Source organism: Plecotus auritus (genome assembly GCF_963455305.1).
Source record: "Plecotus auritus genome assembly, chromosome: 9".
NCBI lineage: Eukaryota > Metazoa > Chordata > Mammalia > Chiroptera > Vespertilionidae > Plecotus > Plecotus auritus.
Genome location: NC_137783.1, coordinates 118,029,852 through 118,049,784, shown reverse-complemented (window position 1 = coordinate 118,049,784; position 19,933 = coordinate 118,029,852). Strand labels below are relative to the sequence as shown.

The window sequence follows — 19,933 nt, the reverse complement described above, 5'->3', positions numbered from 1 at the left end:
GCAAGGACCCCTGGTCCACACTGCGCAGGACCCCACAGGCTAGGCCTGCACCCCCAGCTCAGGGCTTACTCCAGGGGAGAGTAACCCAGCTGACGCAGAGCACCCTGGAAACTGCCCCTCCGAAAATGCAGCGGTCAGGCCCGATGCCTTGGAGCCTGAGACGCTATCCCTGGGGAACAGAGGGAGCCTAGTGGTAGAAGGAGACTGCCCTGTCCTCCATCCACTCCTCCCGTCCCCTCTTCACGGGGCCTGTAGCCCAGATTCACAGACCTGCAGAGCAGGAAAAGCCATGAGAAATCGCTGAGCCCAACTTCTCTGTTACACAAATGGACAAACCCAGAGAACCCAGAAGGTGGAGTGAAACATTAGATAAGCCATTGAGCAGGTCAGTGGCAGAGCTAGAACTAGAGCCCCATGTCCAAAAGCTGCTCCCACCCAACACTAGGCCATGTTCTTTCCATCAGCCTCATTCAAAACCTCCACCCCACAAACTAGTGAGGCCCCATGCCCAGCAGGGGCGGGAAGGGTGCAGAGAGGGGCATGGATGGCTCAGTGTCCTGTGTGCTGGGCACCTGACTCCTGCCATGTGTGCCTCATCTGCCTGTGTGCCCTGGTGGGAGCCTGGCCTGTAAGACCATGGTGTGTAGGCTCCATGAGGGCATGGGCTTAGTCTGCTTTGTTCCCTACAATGTGTCCAGTGCCTGTCATGTAGCAGGTGCAATAATTTGTTGCATGAATGATTGCACGTGTGAACACTTGCATGTGTGTTGGCACGTCCTATGCCTGTATCATATCAGGTACAGGCAGGTACACATGTAGGTGTTAGTGTGTGTGTATGTGTGTGTCTGTGTGTGTGTCTGTGTGTGCGCGCGCACATGTGTGTGCAGGCTTGGGGTCTGGCCTCATGGTATGTATGATTGATTGTGTCTGTTGTAGTGGGTGTGACTGCCTGTGTACCTGGCCCCGTGTGGGAGGCTGGGGCACGTCCTTGGGTTTGAAGTGTGAGGGCCCATGGCCGTGGGTGCAGGGCAGTTCACCCACCTGCGGAGGTTGTTGAGCACCATAATGTTGGCATACATGTAGTACAGGTAGTAGCTATAGGGCGGGTTCTGCTCACTGGTCCAGATGTCCGGGTTGGGGCTCTTGTCCGAGAACATGTGGTCGCTGTGCTTGGACTCATCATCCACACTGTCAAAACCTGTGACCTGGGTGGGACGAGGGGCCCTACATCAAGCCAAGGCAGATGAGCTGCTGGAGGCCTTGGAGGCCGGGCCTCTCAGGTTCATGCCTCAGCTGGGGACCCCAGGGCCAGCCTGAGGCACAGTGCCCCCAGGGATGGGGAGTGGGCATAATGTCATCATCTTTCCTCCAGGGCTTCCAACGGTACCCAGAGGGCCAGATTGGAGAGTGCTAAGCCCCTGTGTGGTGGCGACGATGGCGAGGGGACACTCGGGCCAGGTGAACAGTGAGGCAGCCTTACCCACTGCTCATCCCTCTGCTGTGCCAAGGAGGAGGCCAGCGCTGCAGGGTAGCCAGCAGTCCTGCCATCAGCAGCAGGGACAGCAGCTCAGGGGGAAGGGGACAAGCATGTCCCACGCACCTACTATACATCAGGCCCTGCTTGAAGAACTTACCACACATCAACTGATTTAATACTCAGTGGCCCTGTGAGGGAGGGCTGGGCTGCAAGCATACCAGAGCCAAGGCGATTAGCCAGAGACCACAGGCTCTGAGCCTAAATGGGCTCAACATCTGGACTCCAGGGCTGTAGGTGGAGAGTGCCCAAGGGCATGTCCCAGGTGTAGTCACGAAAAAACAGCTGGGATGCTTCACAAACAGGCCAAGGTGGGCCCCATCCAACACGGCCCCCTTGGAGGGCTGAGCCATGGTTCTGAGAGGAGGTGGCTCTACGCACGACCTCTTCCCTGGGAGCTGCCCTCTGAGCCAGGTCAGAGAAGCTCCGGAGACTCCCACCTTCCACTTCAGTTACACCTCGGCTAGGGCCCAGACTATGCCCTGGGGCCCCACCCTAGGCACCGGCTTCCTAGTCACATGCTCCCAGAGGTCAGGCCCTGACCACAAATGTACCTGTGAGGACACAGCCGCTTAGCCAGCATGTGGGGCAGTTTTGCTAACACGTGTCCCTCCTTAACACTCAACCAGGGTGGAGCTCTAGGAAGGGCCCCTGAAAGACTGCCCACTTCGCTCCACACTGGCCCCAGCTGGGTCTGACAGCCCCTCTCAAAGGAGCAAGGCACCACGAGCGGGTGGGCAGAATCTTCCCCATCACAGAGCCCTATGTGTCAAAGGAACAATGCCCCCACTATAGCTTTTGGCGTGACCTGGACGGGCATGGGGGACTGGGGAGGACTCAAGTTCTGCTCTGTCCCCACTAGCTCCACCAGGACTCTCAAGGCTGGGCTTGGGGGTAATGTCAGCCCCTCTACTGAACTCTATACCAACGGATGCAGGGCCTGGAACTGGACCTCACACAGGCCTCAAGCACAAAATATATACGAACCTTAACTCTTCCTTTTCCTGCTCAAGTCTGCTCTTCCCCCATTGTCAGCAATGGACCCTGACAGGCACACTGTCCACCTCCCCAAAACCCCTGGCACCAGGAGGCCCCCTGGACCTCTCCCTGGAGCCCACCTTCAGGCTCCACCCAGGTCCTGTCAACCTACACCCATGCCCAGCACGCTGCTGCCCGGAGTCCTGGCCTGCCTCCTGCATACGCCACTCTTTTCTTACTTAGGAGGCTGTCTGGGATGGGGATCACAACCCCTGCTCGGGAGTCAGGCCCCTGGATAATCCCAGTTCTTCCACTTTTTTGTTTGTATCTCCTCATGTGTAAACTGGAGCTAGTAGCTTCGTAGGGCTGGTGTGAGGATTAAATGGGGCAGTCCCTGGAGAGCACCTAGCACAGGGTCTGACGCACAGCAAGCACACAATGCTGCTTATTATTAACACTGAGTCCAACACACGGCTAGTACATAACACTCTTATTATTAATACCAACCATGGGGTAAAGTAGGGCAGCCATGAGGCTGAAGCAGGATCGCGTCACGTGCAGACCCCGGAGCAGGCAGCAGCAGTAACGGAGCTGTACGGCTAGTTCAAGCCCCCGTCTGCCTGACTGCTGGGACAGGCCCCTGACTCATCTTGACCCTTTCCCCCACCTCCAGCCACCTTCTGTTCCAGGCCACTCACCACACAGCAGCCAGGATGGTGTTTGTCGAAAACAGATTCAATGATGTCCCTCAGCTTATTCAAACTCTTTCCTGGTAGGCCCCTGCTCGCCCCCCCCCCCCACACACACACACACACATTCACAAACTCAACCACCTCTACCCCATGACCCCAGCCCTCTGAAATCTCCCTTGCCTCCCTCCTTGTCAGAAATCTTCCCCAGAACCTCCACCAGATACTGACCTTGCTTCTCACTGTCATCAGCTACCTCTATGCCAGGCACACAGAGCAAGCGACCAGTGCCTGCCCCACTATGCCCTTTCTGGTTAGGTCTCCTACGCCCCTTCTGTCCCTCTCGCATGGAACTAAACAGACATGTAAGATAAATACATTGTGTGGGACTTGTGTGCTTAAGGTGTGAGCACCGTCTTTCTAGGTGAAAGCAGGAGAGCTGAAATGTCTGCGTCTCTAAAGAAGCCGGAGGCTGCTGCTTGGTGCTGCTGGGTCAGGACCCAGTCTTTCCAGCCCCACCTGGCCAGGCACTGACTCCTCAGTCTTTCCCCGTGCTGCCCACCCCAGCACCCACCCAAGCCCCAGGCTGCCCCTGAGGAGCCTAGGGGGGCTGGCAACCCCATGCCTGGGCATAGGAGTGACAGACCTGAGAAGGGAAGCCTGATCGGCCCACAGGGAATCCTCTCCTCTCTCTACCTCTGTGCACATCGACTGGGCACCACCCACACTTACATATTTGAGGAAGAGGTGAAGCTCTCGGTGATCTTGGGGGTTGATTGTGGCCTCAAAAAGGGGCAGGAAGATGTTCTCCAGCATTTTCCCAAAGCTTGGCAGCAGCTTCTTTGACCTAAATATGTCACTGGGGAAAGTGAAGATGATGATCAAGGTGGACCCAACAGCCCCCTTGGCCTGTCTGAGATCAACCTCAGTCACTTCCCATTCAAACAAAACACCCTGAGTGGAGGCAGAGATGTGGCTTGAACACGGTCCTTCCCCTCCTCTCTAACTCACAGCAACGTCTGCACTACTAGCATTGGCAAAGTCAGCACCTACCCAAGTCCCTCTGAGAGCTTTCTCAAGCCAGAGGCCACACTTGGGAGAAGGGTGGAGGGATTCAGGGATTCAGGGTGACCAAGGAGATGAGTCTTCCTATTCCCCACTGATCCAAACTCTCTGCCACTCAGCTCAGTTCCCCTAAACCACAGGCCTTAGTCCGCCCAGGGGCCATGAACCCCCCACATCAGCCAGACAGCTAGAGAGGACAGTGGTGGTCTCTGAGTCAGATCCAGGGGAGGGCCAGCAATGCAGGCCACCACCAGGTGCCCCACACTCTGGTGCTCACCCAAAAGGACCTCCGTATCCTGCAGTGAGAAGACAGGCAGCAGTTCCCACCAGGCATTTGCACACATATGTTCTTTAAAGGGTAAGAGTGTGTCACAAAGACATCCCTGCTGACCACCCCTTCCTATAGGAAAATCCCTGGGGAGAAGAGGCCTAAGTGGGCACTGGAACAGGTATCAATAATGCAGACTCAGCGGCCAGGCAGGACAGGTGGGGACCCCAGGGGGCACAGGCAGACAGGGGGCTGCCTCACTTACTAGATCCGGGGCACCTGGATGATCCAGCGCATGTTAGGAGAGTAGACCTTGTGCTGGATGAACCAGTGGGCCAGGTTGAGCCATTCATCGGGACTGCGGCCGTAGATGGAGAGTCTCGGCTCTGAGTACTGGTACTTGCTCTCCTCCAGCTCCCGGGCCACCTCCTGGGCACCAAGAAGAGCTCAGGTCAGGCCATGAGCACCCCGGCTTCTGGATCCTGCAGCTCCCTCAGCCACCTGCTCCCAGGCTGGGGAGGCCTCATCTACATCACCTGGCTGCCAAGCAAGTACTCACTCGCCTCAGCAGAGGCTCCTTCCTGGAGAGAAAGGCCTTGGGTCTGCACCATCACAGCGTAACCAGGCCAGGCAGCAGACACGGCTCCCCATGGAGCTCAGCTGCTCCCAGCCAAGCTCAGGCTGCAAATAGACAGGGCAGCAAGGCTGGACGCTGTGAGTGCTCTCGGGGTGGACACCGTCCCCCTCCTCTTGCCCACAGTCCACGCAGTGGACACATTCAGCACCAGCCTGTCCACACTCGGAGCTGACAGCCGGGGCCAGAGCACTGGGCCTCTGAGCACCTGAACTCGCCAGAGTTGGATGGTGGGTGGGCAGGGATTCGGGAAGGAGATGACAACGAGGCCAAACGCAACCCCCTTCTGAGGGCAGATGCTGGCAGGTGTCTGAGGAGGGCTTGGAGAGGCTGAGGGCCCACTCACCTTGACCATCCGAGCAAAGTACTCTCCTCCCAAATAGTTTTCCGTTTTCAAATACAGGTCACGCAGCTCACTGGCCCCCACAGGATTATACTTAGAGTTGAACTTGTCGAAGCGGTGGAATGTCTGCCGGCCCTGGAGAGAGGGGGCCACAGCCAGATTCACCGCATTGTTCTGCAGCCACCACACCCATTCCCCTCTCCAGGCCTTTACAAGGTGGTCTGACACAGGGCCACACTGAAAGGTCTTCTCTGTCAGTTCTTGCATAAAATCAAAATGTCCTGGGGCCAGGACCATGCATCCTCACTCTGTCAGCCTTGGGGTCCTTTTGTAGGGGGGCCCTGGTGAAGGAGGACCAGGGGCATTGTGCTGTAAGCTGCTATGGCTAAAAGCATGGCTGGCTGAGTGAGCAGAGGATTATAAACTATTGAATGATCAAAAAGTGTGCCCTGCCAGGCCGGGGTGGCTCAGTGGTTGAGTGTCGACCTATGAACCAGGAGGTCACGATTTGATTTCCGGTCAGGGCACATGCTGGGGTTGCAGCTCGATTGCCTGTGTGGGGCATACAGGAGGCAGCCGATCAATGATTCTCTCTCATCATTGATGTTTCTATCTCTCTCTCTCTCTCCCTCTCCCTTCCTCTCTGAAATCAATAAAAATATATTTTAAAAAAATAAAAATAAAGTACGTCCTATTACTACTTAAATTTCGTAAGGCACTTTCTCCACCTTATTGCATTCAGTGTTTTGTTTGTTTATTCAACAGATTTTTTTATTGTGGTAAAATATACATAACACAAAATTTACCATCATAACCATTTTTAAGTGTACAGTTCAGTGGTATTAAGTACATTCATATTGTTGTACAACCATCACCACCATCCATCTCCAGAACTCTTTTCATCTTGTAAAACTGAAATTCTGTACCTATCCTATATAATAAAAGGCTAATATGCAAATTGACCATACAGTGGAACGACCAGTCGCTATGACACACACTGACCACCAGGAGGCAGATGCTCAACACAGGAGCTCCTACGGGGGAGTGCCGCTCAGCCAGAAGCCAGGCTCAGGGGTGGTGAGCGCAGCAGCGGTGGCGGGAGTCTCTCCCACCTCCGCGGCAGCGCTAAGGACCCCTTGGGGGATGTCCGACTGCCGCAGGGAGCGGGCCTAAGCCGGCAGTTGGACATCCCCTGAGGGGTCCCAGACTGTGAGAGGGCGTAGGCTGGGTTGAGGGACCCCCTCCCCGCAGTGCACGAATGTCATACACCGGCCTCTAGTTAAACAGTAACACCATTCTCCCTTCCCCCAGTCCCTAGCAATCTCTATTCTCCTTTTTGTCTCGATGAATTTGCATATCCTAGGTCCCTCACACAAGTGAAATCATACACTACTTGTCCTTTGGTATATGGCTTCTTTGACTTAGCATAATGTTTTCAAGGATCGTCCACATTATGGCAGATGTCAGCACTTCATTCTTTTTTAAGGCTGAAAAATATTCCATTGTATGGATATACCACATTTTGTTTCTTCATTCATTTATTGATGGATCCTTGGGTTGCTTCTACCTTTCAGGCATAGTGAATAATGCTGCATTGATGTGCAAGTATCTATTTTAGTTTCTGCTTTCAGTTCTTTTGGGTACATACATAGGAGTGGAATTGCTGAGGAAACTCCATTACTATATAGCTGCACCATCATTTAGTATTTTAATAACTTTGAAATGTCAATAGGCATGTTGCATTAAGCATTTTATAGGCCAGGAAATTAAAGCTTAAGTGAGTGGCTTAGGGGCACACAACTGCTAAGTGACCGAAGTGGAAATAGAACTGGGACCTGCCTGACTCCATGTCACATACTCATGTCCCCTGGCCCAGGGCTACTCCCAGCCAGTTATTCTGAAGTCAAATTCTCTCTCACACTCGCCATGGCTAGAAGAGAAAGAGCTGCTTGCACAGCCAGCCTCTCTCCAAGCACAATCATGGCTTCTTTTCAGGCGGCTGATTCCCCAGCCGGGACTGCCTGAGGCCCCGGGGCGGAAGCTCACTCACCGCATGGACATCCAGCGAATCCACAGTGAGGTCGTAAGGGTCCATGTGCAGGCTGTCAAACACCTGCCGCAGGGTGATCTTCTGGCCCTGCTTCTCGGCCACAATTCTGTCAGGCTCCGTCTGGTACGTGTGCTTGATAAAGCGCAGCAAGTGCTTCTGATTCATGCAGGCAGCCGCATGGATGTGCGTGTCCACCTGCAACACGGCACGCACCAACCCGTGAGCCGGGCCGCCTCCTCTGGCAACAAGAGTTAGGACGCCCAACCCTCAGTGTGTCACACAGAGCCCCCACCAATGCCTGGATGCCCACTCCCCACTTCTTCTCTAGACTTTGGAACTGGTCTCCCTCCAGCCTTGCTGCCCAATTCACCTCCTTCCAGCATCTAGAAATCTTTTTAAGCTGCAGATTGGATCCGGCTACTTCTGTTAACAAAACATCAATGTCTCTCGTGTCCTCAAGATTAAGCTCAAGCACCTTCGCCTGGGATTCCTGGCTTACATCAAGCCTTACCTCTTACCTGCCATGGCCCTGCTTTATGCTCCAGCCATGCCACACCATTGCCAGGTGCCCCTGGCACCATGCTATTCCACACCATATCTTTGCCCATGCATGTCCTCAGCCTGGCATTCCTTCTTTTTTCCTCATCAATCTCAGCCACCTGAAAACTTCCTAAAACCTCCTCCATTTGAAAGCTAGTCCTGATCCCCTAAGCACAGCTCATCAGTCTCCCTTACGCAACCTGGGGAGCCGGCACAGACTCTCCCTGTACTGTACATGTCCTCTGATCCACGCCAATATTTTCCTAGCTCCTCCTTCACTAAACAGGACAGGGACCATGTCCAATGCATGTAAGTCTCCAGAGCCTGGTACAATGTATTACTTAAATCGAGGGATGGCCAAATAAACAAATGAACTGGTATAATAGGTTCCAATAATTTTGATGATGTTCATACCCTCATATAGTCTCAAGGTCCACCAACTATCCCACAAAATCCCACTCTACCCATTGACCTCTCTTGAGCCTTCCATTCAGATGCCAGCCCCAAAGAAACAGAGCCTGGGCTAAGCTGAGGCTAACCTGAGATCACAGTGGGCATCCTGGTCCCCCTTCCAAGAGCCCAAATGACCTAAGGGAGGTTCGTGAGGAGGGTGGCAGCAGCCTCACAGGCCAGAGTGCAGCTGGCTGCCACATCACACTCTGCAGTTACTGCTGTGGCTGACTGGGCACTCTGCCAGGGCTGGGGTGAGGAGGCAGCTGACCTCAGGCCTGGGAATGCTGTCCCGCTGGCCGGGCATCTCCATGTCATGCCAAACCAGACATTTGATCCACTGAACCTCTCTGGGCATTATACCAGGCAGCCCATGTTGTTGGCCACATCACTTACTCATCAAGGCCCTTCCTGCCATTAATCCAGAAAGACAGACCACTAGACATCAGAGATATGCAGCCATTCAAAGCACCAAAAGCACAATGTAAAGGCTCAGACACCTCAGGGCTGAGCTGGGCTCATGTGGAGGCACAAAAGAAGGTCAGCTTGGCTCAGTCCAGCCAGACACAGCTGGTTCCACCACCTCAGCATGACTCAGCATATTCGGGGGGTTTCTGGTCGTGTCCTCCAGTTTACCAGTAACACACTGCAGGGGGTACATTCTGTCTTTAACCCCCCTGAGTCACAAGATAAGGGAGCAAAACAACTGGACCACCCAGGAAGCAGCCACACTTCAAAATCTCCAAGATAATTGTTTTTGGAACAAGTAAAAGATGGTAGTGTTTTCAATTCATTGTAAGATCCAAATGCATTCCTTCTTTCATCTAAACACCCAGGTCTAGTAAACAAACATTAGAGTTTCCAAACAGGGCTGGCCAAACCTGGCTCCTGAGCCAACAATGACCATTCCACACCCACGGTGGACACCAATAATCAATTCCAGCACTCTTTTCACTAAGCTTTGGGAGCAACCTGAGGTAGCCACTCCCAATTGGTTGAAGATGAAACCTATTTGCTACCCTTGATATGACACTTAAGCTAGAGTGAATATGGCCTCATTCTTCCCAACTCCTAATCAGCAAACACACTCAACCTCTCATTCTTAGCTCTGAGCAGAAACCAGCTGTCTCAGTTACACAGCTGCTGGCCTCATGATGCCATAACCCATGACCTGCTGCAGTGTTGCAGGTACTTTCACAAACACTGTCCACATCATGGCTATGCACAGCTCCTCATAGCCCGGCCCTAGCGTGTCCCCAGGACACTGCCAGCCACCTCGGGAAGGTGGAGGCCACCCTCCCAGCCCAGCCTGGATTTCAGAAAGCCAGCTCTTCCCCCATAGTAGATGCTTCCAGGGTAAGATAAAATAGCCAGCTCCCAGGGGGTGGGGAGGGGCAGGCACAGGCCTGAACTCAGAGCAGACCTGGGTATATGGACTGACTGTGGGGCCAGAGAACAGGTGACTGCGTTACAGCACAGGGTCAAGGCCATCTCTGTCCAGACAGCTCATTAACCCCAGAGAGACAGGGAACCCTGAGGATGGGCTCTGATATGTAACACAGCCCCCACAAGGACTCTCCCACATCATGGCTATAGAGCAGCTGATTGGCCCAGGAATACCCACTGGGCCCCACCTCTGAAACCAACAGTGTGGGAACCAATGCTGTCTGCAAGGCCACCTCGGCCCCAGGCAACAGGAAGCAGTCAGGCCCAGAGCATATGCGTACAGAGGGCAAGAATGCATTGAGCTTGGACACTCATCTGGGCCGGTGCTGGACATGTAGGTGCATCTGGGCAGGGCTGAGAGGAGCTGGCAGAGACACGGAGGCACCCATCTGTATGAACACCTAAGGTTCACAGAGAAGGAACAAATGGTGCTTGAAGGTGAAAATGCCAGGTAGGTGGTATCTACGTACATCCTTCCACCTCTGTCTGGAAATCCCCAAACACTTCCAGAAGCCTCACAGCCCAGGAGCTGAAGCCAAACTCTCATTTCTTAAGGATCCCATCCAAGTGGGAGTCCATGGCAGACTCCATGATGCTTAACAGACAGGACCCTGAGGCTTCCCCAGAGGAAGCCTTCCGTCTCCCATTGCTGAGTGCTGCCCACCTGAGCTGGGCTTTCCCAGAGGAGCCATATCCTCCCTGGGCCCACGTACCTTATCGAAGCAGACCCAGGGAGGGGCAGTCCCTGAGATCCCATCTGGGACAGAGGCCCCTACGGAGGTGAGGACTCTACTGTGACTCAGATGTGGCCCTTCCTCTCCAGGCAGACAGCCTAATCCCCACCCTTCCCCTCGAGCTTCTCTCCCAACTCATTACCAAACCTCTGTCATCTCCCTGCTTCCTCTGAGAAACCCACGGGCCCCTGCATGATCCAGAACCCCACACACCTCTGTAGCCTCACTCCCTCCACAGCCCACCACTATTCTCCCCGACACCTGAGTTCAAGCCACACTTCTCTGTGTGCAGTTATGCCAACACAGAACTGAGTCTCTCTCCTTTAAGACCACTCTCTCCCTCCTGGTATGTGCATATGTTGTTACCTCTGCCTGGAATGCCATCACTTCATCCCCCTACCCCACCCACCCTCTTCCTAGCTAAATCCTACTCTCTAAGTCAGCTCAGTTCCAGCCTCTTCCAAAAGCCACTCCTGGCACAATACTTGGAACTTCTTGTAGATAGGAAGTGACTCTTGTTCAACATCAAATGCCCCATGCTTAGCACTACTCCCTTGCTTCACTGTATATTAGTTAAATGGAAGAAAATGGAAAAACCAGAAATTGAGATAATTTACCACCTGAGTCCAGGCCAAGCCCTCTCATCCACTCTAGGGGAGGGGCAGAGAGGGGGCACACACTTTTCTTTAAATACACCTGATCCCAAAGGAAGCAAAATCTCAAACTCCCAAGTCCAAAGAGGTCTTAACAGTCTTTTCTCTCCGTGATGAATTTAATACATCCTCTACCTTAAAAATAACCTGGACTCAACTCATGACCAATGAACAGGTCATGCCTATTTTCCAAAGAAGAGGATATACAACATGGGTACCAAGAACCATCTGGGGCATGATGGCCTGACACACAGAAGGCAACACGCTGGTCTTCCTTCTGCACATACACATCACCTGCTCTGGTCAAGGAAGGCCACACAAGGGGACCAGCCCCAAACCAGCTCAGGGCATCCCTGTAGGTTGGAAGGCAATGAATGGAGAGGGGTCTAAGCACTGGCCGAGGAACGCACCTTTCTCACATTATAGAAGTCTCGGTGGGGGTTACTCTTCAACTCTTTGAACTCAGACATCTCATTTAACATCTCGTGAAGGCTGAACTTGGATTCCAGAAAGTTCAATCGCCGGTGACAATATGTTTTCCTGCATGTTGGAAAGGGAGAGAAACCATAGTTGAGAAGTCTCATCGAGTTCTCCGGTTTGGAGACCTCCAGGGTCTTCAGGGACTGACCCTCAAGTGGAAACGTCAGGATGGAGTGGGGAGGGATGAGGTTCCAGCTCCCTACACACCCAGCTGAAGGAGCTGTGTAAGCACATCTGTGAGCTCTGAAATAAATGAGCAGCTGATACAGGGCAGTAGAGCTGACTTTGCAACCTCATACGGGTTCTTTGACTTCTAGCTCTATGTGCTTAGGCAACTGATCTTAAGCCTCTATTTCCCATGAACAAGTAAAAAGCTGGCAATGCCCAAGATTAACGGGAGGGTGAAACTGGTTTATGCATGTAAAGTGAATTCTCAATAAAAGTCTCCCTCCTTGACTGCTTCCTTTTCTTTTCCTCCCATCTATCCTTAGCCACCTTTAATTCTTTGAAAAGAGTTTAACTTCTTCCTAGGAGATTAGTAATACAGTCAAACTCTTAGGCATGACCTTCCCACCTTGGCCTGCTCCCAACCCCGAGACCCAAGGACCTCTCAGTTCTGAGGTTTCATTGTGGGCAGATGAGGAATGTAGAGATGTCTGTTACTAGGAGAGAAATCTCTGCTCTGACTGATGCCCCCACCAGCTGGCAAAAAAAGCCATTAGGGGTGAATGGGGGAGCCCACTGCTCAAGGCCAGCTGCCAGCCCACACCTAGCCCGGATGCCTGGCCACACGCCTGTGCCCACAGCCACACAGAACCTTCAGCCACAGTTCATGCCACGTGCTTCCTTGTGCCCCCCACAAACAGCAGCTCCTTTAGCATCCAATTACTCAGGCTTTCATAAAGAGCGGCTGTGGCCCCTGGAACAGCATGGTCATCTGCCAGTCAAGATGAGCCACAGAGAGGACCGCAGGAGTGTCTCGGGTCACCAGGGATTTCAAAGATCATCTCAAGCAGTCCCTCTCCCCAGTAGGATTCACCTTAACAGCCTCCCAGACAGGACAGCCACTGAGCACACACCCTCACCCTCTTTCTCTCTCTCCCAAGGCTTTCCCTCAAAGCTCCTCACTTTGGCTGAGGTAAGCCTCCCAGGAACTATGCCTCCCCTCTCCCAGGTCTTATCTGCCCTCATATTAATAAGGGGCAAGAGCCACCTGCCCATCCCCCTGGGGCCCACTCTCCTCCCTTGGGGACTGGCCTCACACTCATTTCCAGTAAAACTCAAAAGGCAGGGCAAGAAAGAAGTTCCTCAGTGGTGACCAGAACCCTCTCCCGCCCCGAGGCCCCTGGTCCCGCCTGGGCACACCCAGCACAGCCACCCAGGGTCCAGTCATGCTGCACTTCCATTGCTGATAGCTTAAGTGCTCACCAAGAAGTGAGGGGCCTAAGTTAAGAAGACAAAAGCCTGCCAGGTTAACAAGAGCCAAGCCCACAAGCATCATGGGGGTCGTGGCACCAAGTTCCCAGGCTCCCTGCATTCTCCCCTCCAGAAACACAGAAAACCCAACACCTGAAGCAACAGCCTTGATCGCTCCTCCACCATCTACAGGAATGCCCTGGGCTGGTGACTGTGCACGGCAGTCATCATGCCTGGGGAGAAGAGTGACAGCCATTCTCAGGTGCACAGGTGGCCACCAGCAAACAGAAGCTCCACACCTACGCATTCAGGACAGGAAATACCAACTCTAATACCCCAGCCTGTGATGGAGAACTGTTGCAGAAACCCACAGGGCACAGGGTAGAGGGGAAACCACTCTCTTTCTGGGGTGGTTTAAGTGCGAGAAAACCCAGAGCAAAGGGGTGACCTAGATGGCTTTTTCCAGCCTCCTCCCTACAGAATAGCACCCACGCAAGGAGAGGCAGACTGGGAGCAGCCGGCTTACGTGGGGCCATCAGTGATGAGGGCCAGGATGTGGCTCATGTCCACCGTGTAGGTCTCCAGGTCGGGGTAAGGCAGGCTGTGGGGCTCCTGGCGCTCCAGCATCTCCTCGTCGTCGTACACGAAGAGGATGCCCCCCTGCATGCGGACCAGGTAGCCCAGGTTTGGGGGAGCATCATCTACACAGTAAGGGTCTTCCTGGGGCAGTGGGAGAGGGTGGAAGTCTGCAAAACAGGATTGAGCGATGGCAAAGTGACCTTGACCTCATGAGCTCACATGGGCTCCAAAGGCACATTCTCGGTGAGGCTTGCTCAGGTCATCCCATATAAAAACCCCCACCCCCACCTCCACCACCCCCACCCTGGCATCTCACACCCCTTTCCCCACTTTGTTTCCTTAGCACCTGCGACTATGTAAAATAAGTTAGTTATCCTGGGTGATACATGTTTTCTGGTTCGCTTCTGCATCCACAGACATAGTCTATTATTTCCTAGAATAATCCCTGGAATGTGGCTGGCAAATTTTTAAAATTTAACTGAAATGAGCTGAAGCCTCCTGAGCACTTCAGGGCCACCAGGTGCACTAAAAAGGGCAGCTGTGTCCTCTCCTAAGAAGAGAACAGACAGCACAACTATCCCTGTCCTCCCATGGCTTTCCGAGCCCAGGTCAGCCGAGGGGCTAAGCCACCCCCCACCCCCAGATGAGCACAGAATGAGGCTGGTCTCCCACAGAGCAAGGAACGCCAACTACTATGAGTTGAGTTAGCCCATGGTGGGCAGAAAACTACTCTTGGCTATTGCCCAGCTATGAGACCTTGAGCAAACCACTTTACCTCTGATCCTGTCTGCTCATCTGAGGATTACACACCCTGCCTTAACAGCCCATTGTGAGGGCTGCAAGAGTGGGTATAGGAAAATGCTTTGTAAATATCAATGCCCGACATGTAAATTACTAGGCATTATTCTCATAATGACTTTTCCTGACTCTTGCTAAGCTCTGTCTCTGGCCAAGGAACAGATTATGCTTAATAGCAGTGGAACTGGGGGCTTCGCTCAGGAGTCCCTAAAACGTGCCAGTGGCCTGTGAGTTGCCAGCAGTACAAAGGCCTGGGTGAAGCCACAGCTCCACCCACCACACTCATGCCAGGACCCCTGGGTGTTCTGCTTTGTAGAAAGTACACATTTGACAGTCATTCCTGCCAGGCTTTGCAAAAAATGGGGCAGATGGGATCAACTTCCCTCAGACAAACAGGGAAATGGGTGAGAAGGGCTGAGATTTACCCAGGGCCCCTGGTGGTAACAGATACTCAAAGTCCAGGTCTCAGAGCTTCAAGGAGGCCAGAAATGGCACTAACTACACCCAGGGGGCAGCCTGGGTCATGGGCACTGACACAGACCATCAGGCCCTTACTGGATCCCCCACCACCAACTTTCAATGTTGAGGTTTCCTGTGGTGCTCATTCATCTTACAGTCTCTACTGCTCCTGGGTCCTTCCCGGGCCAAACAGAGCCCACCAGAAGTGATCCTGCCCTCCCCATTCTCCCAAACCCCACAGCATAAACCAGCTTCCATTTACTGAACACTCACTGGATGCCAGAACTGTACTCACTGCTTCACATTCATACCTTCATGCAATCCTCTCAGCAGGCCCAGGTGACAGGTAATATTAGTATTCCCATTTTACAGACTGAGAAACTGAGGTTTGGAGAAATCTTTGCCCAAGAAAGTGACAGAGCTTAGATCAGAATACAGGTATGTTTAACCCCTGAGCCCCTATCCCGGAACATGCCACCTGTACGTACCGCCCCCCACCCCCACCCCCACCGCCACACACACACACTAATTTGGCATTTAATGTTTGATCATGTTTTTAAAAATACCCCACATGAGACTGCCTGTCTCCCTGGAAAACTCCCAAGATCCAGACTTTCATTTCTCTCCTAACTTCCACAGCTCAGTTCTGTGTGGGGTGAAGCCAGCACCCTGCCCTTACAACACCATCTGGGGGGAAATACATCCAGCTAGTAAAAAACCCTGACCAACTCTTGGACCATGTCCACGTGAAACCCCACCTGCAGCCACAGCACCGTACCTGGGAGGCCCTCCCCCGGAGGTGCTGTGTCCACCCGTGAATGACCCAAGTACTGGGCGGTGGTCCGTGGGAAACGGTGATAGGCAAGCCGGGCATACTTCTCCCGGATCATCAGGGCCTTGGCCAGGCTCTTGGCGGCCTGCTCATAGTCCTCCACGGTGATCTGCAGAGGAAGGTGTGCAGAAAGAGTGCATGTAGTCGGCCTGAGACCGCTGTCCTTAGCAAGATCTGCTGCGATGCTGGCCCTCGGCTGGCAGCTGGGAACTTGGGTTTCGGGAGCATTCCCACCATTCCCTGACTTGTAAGAGTGGCTCATTGTGCCTACGCTGCTTGCACCAACAGGTGTATGCTGAACACCTGATTTCCTTCCGGGAGTCTGGAATGTGGGGACGTGCTATGCAGATGTGAGACCAGCCTCAATAAAAGCCTTGGGCACTGAGTCTCTCATGAGCTTCCGTGAGAGATGACACGCCACACGTGTTGCCACCCTCTGAATTAAGTGTGCTGTGGTGACTCCACTGGGAGAGGACCTCTCCTAGACTCTGCCCCGGGGACCTGCTTCCTGGACTGGTTTTGCTCTGTATCCTTTCTCTGTAATAAATCCTAGTCAGAGCACAGCTATGTGCTGAGCCCTAGGAGTCCTAGCAGATCCCTGACCTGGGGACAGTCTCGTGGACCCACACAGGAGGAGAGTTAGGTAGGGAGGCAGGTACTCCAGCCTGCACACCCCCAGCCAGCCTCCAGTGCTGCTGATTAAAGCACAAGCCTGTGGCTGCACCCTGCAGCACACAAAGAGGCAAAGCCTGTACCTCGTCCCTCATGAGGGTGAGCATCATCGCTCTCAGCTGATGGGTGGGTCCCTTGGAAGTAAAATAAAAACGTCTGCATGCTCACTCTGCTGCTTTGCCGCCCCCAGGCTCTGATTCATCGGCACTCACCCAAATTCACCCAGCCGCAAGCACTTAGGGACAGGTGTCGTGTGCTAGACCCTCTCCATAGATTTCATTGGGTCCTCACTGCAACCTGTTTTATAAATGGGGGAACCGAGGCCCAGCGAGGATAAATCACTTGCCAGGAAGGCACAACATCAAACTGCAGAGCCTGATCTGACTGATTCCCAGAGCCCAGGGATGTTCTGCATTCCCAGAGCTGCCTCGTGTTCAAAGACAAATGAGATAAACTCCCACCTCCCAGTGGGCTCATCAGTCTTAGTCAATTTGGGAAGGATGTGTGGGGCAGAATCTGAATGTGCTCGGGAGACAAGCAGCTAAACTGTCATAACACCGGATATGTGACACAGCAAAGGGTGGACAAAATGCGGGTAAGAGGAATGTGGGAGGGTTGAGGCCTGAAAATGTCCTCCTCTGCTTTAATTAAAAAAATCACTTTAGTTTTGAAACATTTTAAACATATAAACAAGCACTGGCAGACATCCAGAGCTAACAATTTTAATATTTTTTCATCATGGTTTCAGATCTCTTATAGGTTTGAATAAATAAATCATCACAGATGCAGTTAAAACTCCACCCTCTACCCTCCACCCTCCCCCACCCCGCTAGGTCCTCAGAGGACCAAAACTGGCATGTCTTTTCCAAGCATGTTTTTATCCTTTTACTAAACGTTACTCCTTGCTCTTGGCTAAAGAAGTAGCTTCTCCTTTCCTGACTCCAAGTGTCCCCAGGAAGGTGTGTTAATTCCATTTTAGCCCTTCTGGATGGCTTCTGAGAGCAGCAGGAATAAACAGGTGCGGAGACACAACACCTTAGAGTTAGACAAAGGCAAACACGCTGTCTGCACAACCAATGGACCCAGCACAGCCAGGGGCTCAGGTCACAGCTGAAGATGTCAGAGTGGGTATTCAGGGGACCAGCAACCACCAGCCAACTTGTAGGCACTGCAGGCCTCATGCCTGACAGCAGACCCACGGGGGCCAAGGAGATCTGCAAGGTCAGCCTGCCTGACATAGACTTGTAGCTCTCTGGGACCAACTGTCCAGTTCAGGGACTCCATGCTCTACGACATGCCAGCCAGGAGACTGACTGAAAGAAGCTCGACTCTCCCTTTCCACTGCTCTGCTCACAGGCCACAGGCTGGGGGGACACCAAGGACAGGAAGCTGCATCTTCAGGCAAGGCCTGCATTGCTTCCAACCAACCAAAATTCCCATCCATGGGCACTTAAATAAGATAGCGGACATCCACTGAAACCGGTTTGGCTCAGTGGATAGAGCGTCGGCCTGTGGACTGAAGGGTCCCAGGTTCGATTCCAGTCAAGGGCATGTACCTTGGTTGCGGGCACATCCCCAGTAGGAGGTGTGCAGGAGGCAGCTGATTGATGTTTCTAACTCTCTATCCCTCTCCCTTCCTCTCTGTAAAAAATCAATAAAATATAATTTTTAATAATAATAAAAAAAGATAGTGGACATCCACACAGTGGAATACTATGCGTTCGTTAAAAAGAACAAGGAAGTTCTTTAATGATATGGCATTATCTCCAAGAGGTACTGTTAAGTGAAAAAAAGCTAGGCTCACTTATGTCATGTGTATAGTAAACTACCGTTTGTGTACAAATAAACAAACCATGTGTATATAATTAATTATAGGTACACAGGCCAGCTATGTGAGAACACACAAGAAACCAAGCCAAGGGCTGCCTCTGAGAAAGGGAACTGGGTGCTGAAGAACTATATAATTTTTTGTTTCTTTTATATTTTGTACCATATGCAAGGATTCTCTATTGCCCCCAAAATAATATATGTTGTTATGGCTAGGGGGAAATGTGTAAGGAGAGTCATAAGCCACTTAGCTTTCTCTGGTATAGTATATATTCTAAAACTACCATGAAAAAGGAAAGAGAAAGATAATAACATGGTCAACTGAGGCACAAGTAGTAGGTTGAGGGCCAGGTAGATAGGACCAAACTTAACCCTGGCACTAACTTCAGTGATATTTCTCTTTCTGAGTAAGCAATAAAAATGCATCCTCCTACCAGGTGAACTTAGCCCATTTTCAGTGACTGAGTTAACTGACTTGGGGTATACATCAGCTCATTCACTTCCTCATCAAGACCCTCTCTTCCTGGCTGGACAGCTAACCTATATCAAAGGATGCTGAGAGAGCCGAATCAGCAAACCAATCCACAACAGGACTTTGAATCCATTCAATATCTGGGAACACTAAAGGGGCACCTTCCTCAATGGGCTTCAGGGCAGAGAACATAGGGAACTGTTAGGCCATGGGCACAGCGTGCTAGCTCACAGCCCCAGCCCTTCCTCACAGGAATGGACAGCACCCTAGACACCCATACCCCACAACCTCCGCAGGACCCTCCTTTTCTAATTCCTATACCTCCTGCCCACTCCAGACACCTACAGACTGGGCCAGGCTTCAGGGCTGGGCATAACCCAATGGGCTCTGGCCTCTGCACAAGGCGCATACCACCCTCACACAGCCCCCAGGGGATCCCACGGAGAGGGAGAGTGGGAGACACCTTACCCCGGCACAGTAATCTCCGCTGATGGTTACCCGCTGGTACTCGGGCATAGCAAAGGGTGCTGGCATGAGCTGGCAAGTGGCTCCAGAGAGCACAGGTGTTGCAGGAGACAAGGCTGGAGTGGTTGTCGGGGGGCCCTTCCAATCTGGCTGCGTTGGCATTTGCAGAGACAGGGACTGGGATCGAATCATCTTGAAACTTTTCTTTCTAAAAGCCAAGCACAAGGAAAAGTGGGAGACGTCAGTAGCTAATTAGGGCAAGTGATAAAGAGTCTTGTTATACCAGTGGCAGGAGAATTTTGCTCTGATTAATCACTGATGCTGGCCTTACTGTTAAGATCTAATTAGTTATGCTTTCCTCTTAAACACACCTGCGCAAGATACAGAACAGCCATCTAGACACCCATCGCTGTGGTCACTAAGAATGGTCATGGGCTGTTTGCTCTGTTAAGAGGAGGACAGACCATCCTGCAGGGGTCTAACTTCAAGGACAGAAAAGGAAGGACAATGCCAAGTCAACCAGCATGCTGTCTTCAGACAACCCAAAGT

The 19,933-nt window shown here is 52.5% G+C and overlaps 1 protein-coding gene across 7 annotated transcripts in view; it reads right to left on the bottom strand.

Moving 5' to 3' along the window:
* Positions 1-19,933, bottom strand: part of AMPD3 (adenosine monophosphate deaminase 3) — a 45,978-nt gene that overhangs the window by 6,535 nt on the left and 19,510 nt on the right. For all 7 annotated transcript variants that reach the window (XM_080642285.1, XM_080642286.1, XM_080642284.1 and 4 more), the window contains 9 exons: positions 19,388-19,592; positions 15,895-16,057; positions 13,807-14,026; positions 11,795-11,924; positions 7,562-7,756; positions 5,515-5,646; positions 4,800-4,963; positions 3,934-4,060; positions 1,042-1,205 (listed from right to left, as the gene is read on the bottom strand). In XM_080642285.1, the coding sequence (XP_080498411.1) occupies positions 1,042-1,205; positions 3,934-4,060; positions 4,800-4,963; positions 5,515-5,646; positions 7,562-7,756; positions 11,795-11,924; positions 13,807-14,026; positions 15,895-16,057; positions 19,388-19,592 (1,500 nt within the window). The remainder of the gene's footprint in view (positions 1-1,041; positions 1,206-3,933; positions 4,061-4,799; positions 4,964-5,514; positions 5,647-7,561; positions 7,757-11,794; positions 11,925-13,806; positions 14,027-15,894; positions 16,058-19,387; positions 19,593-19,933) is intronic.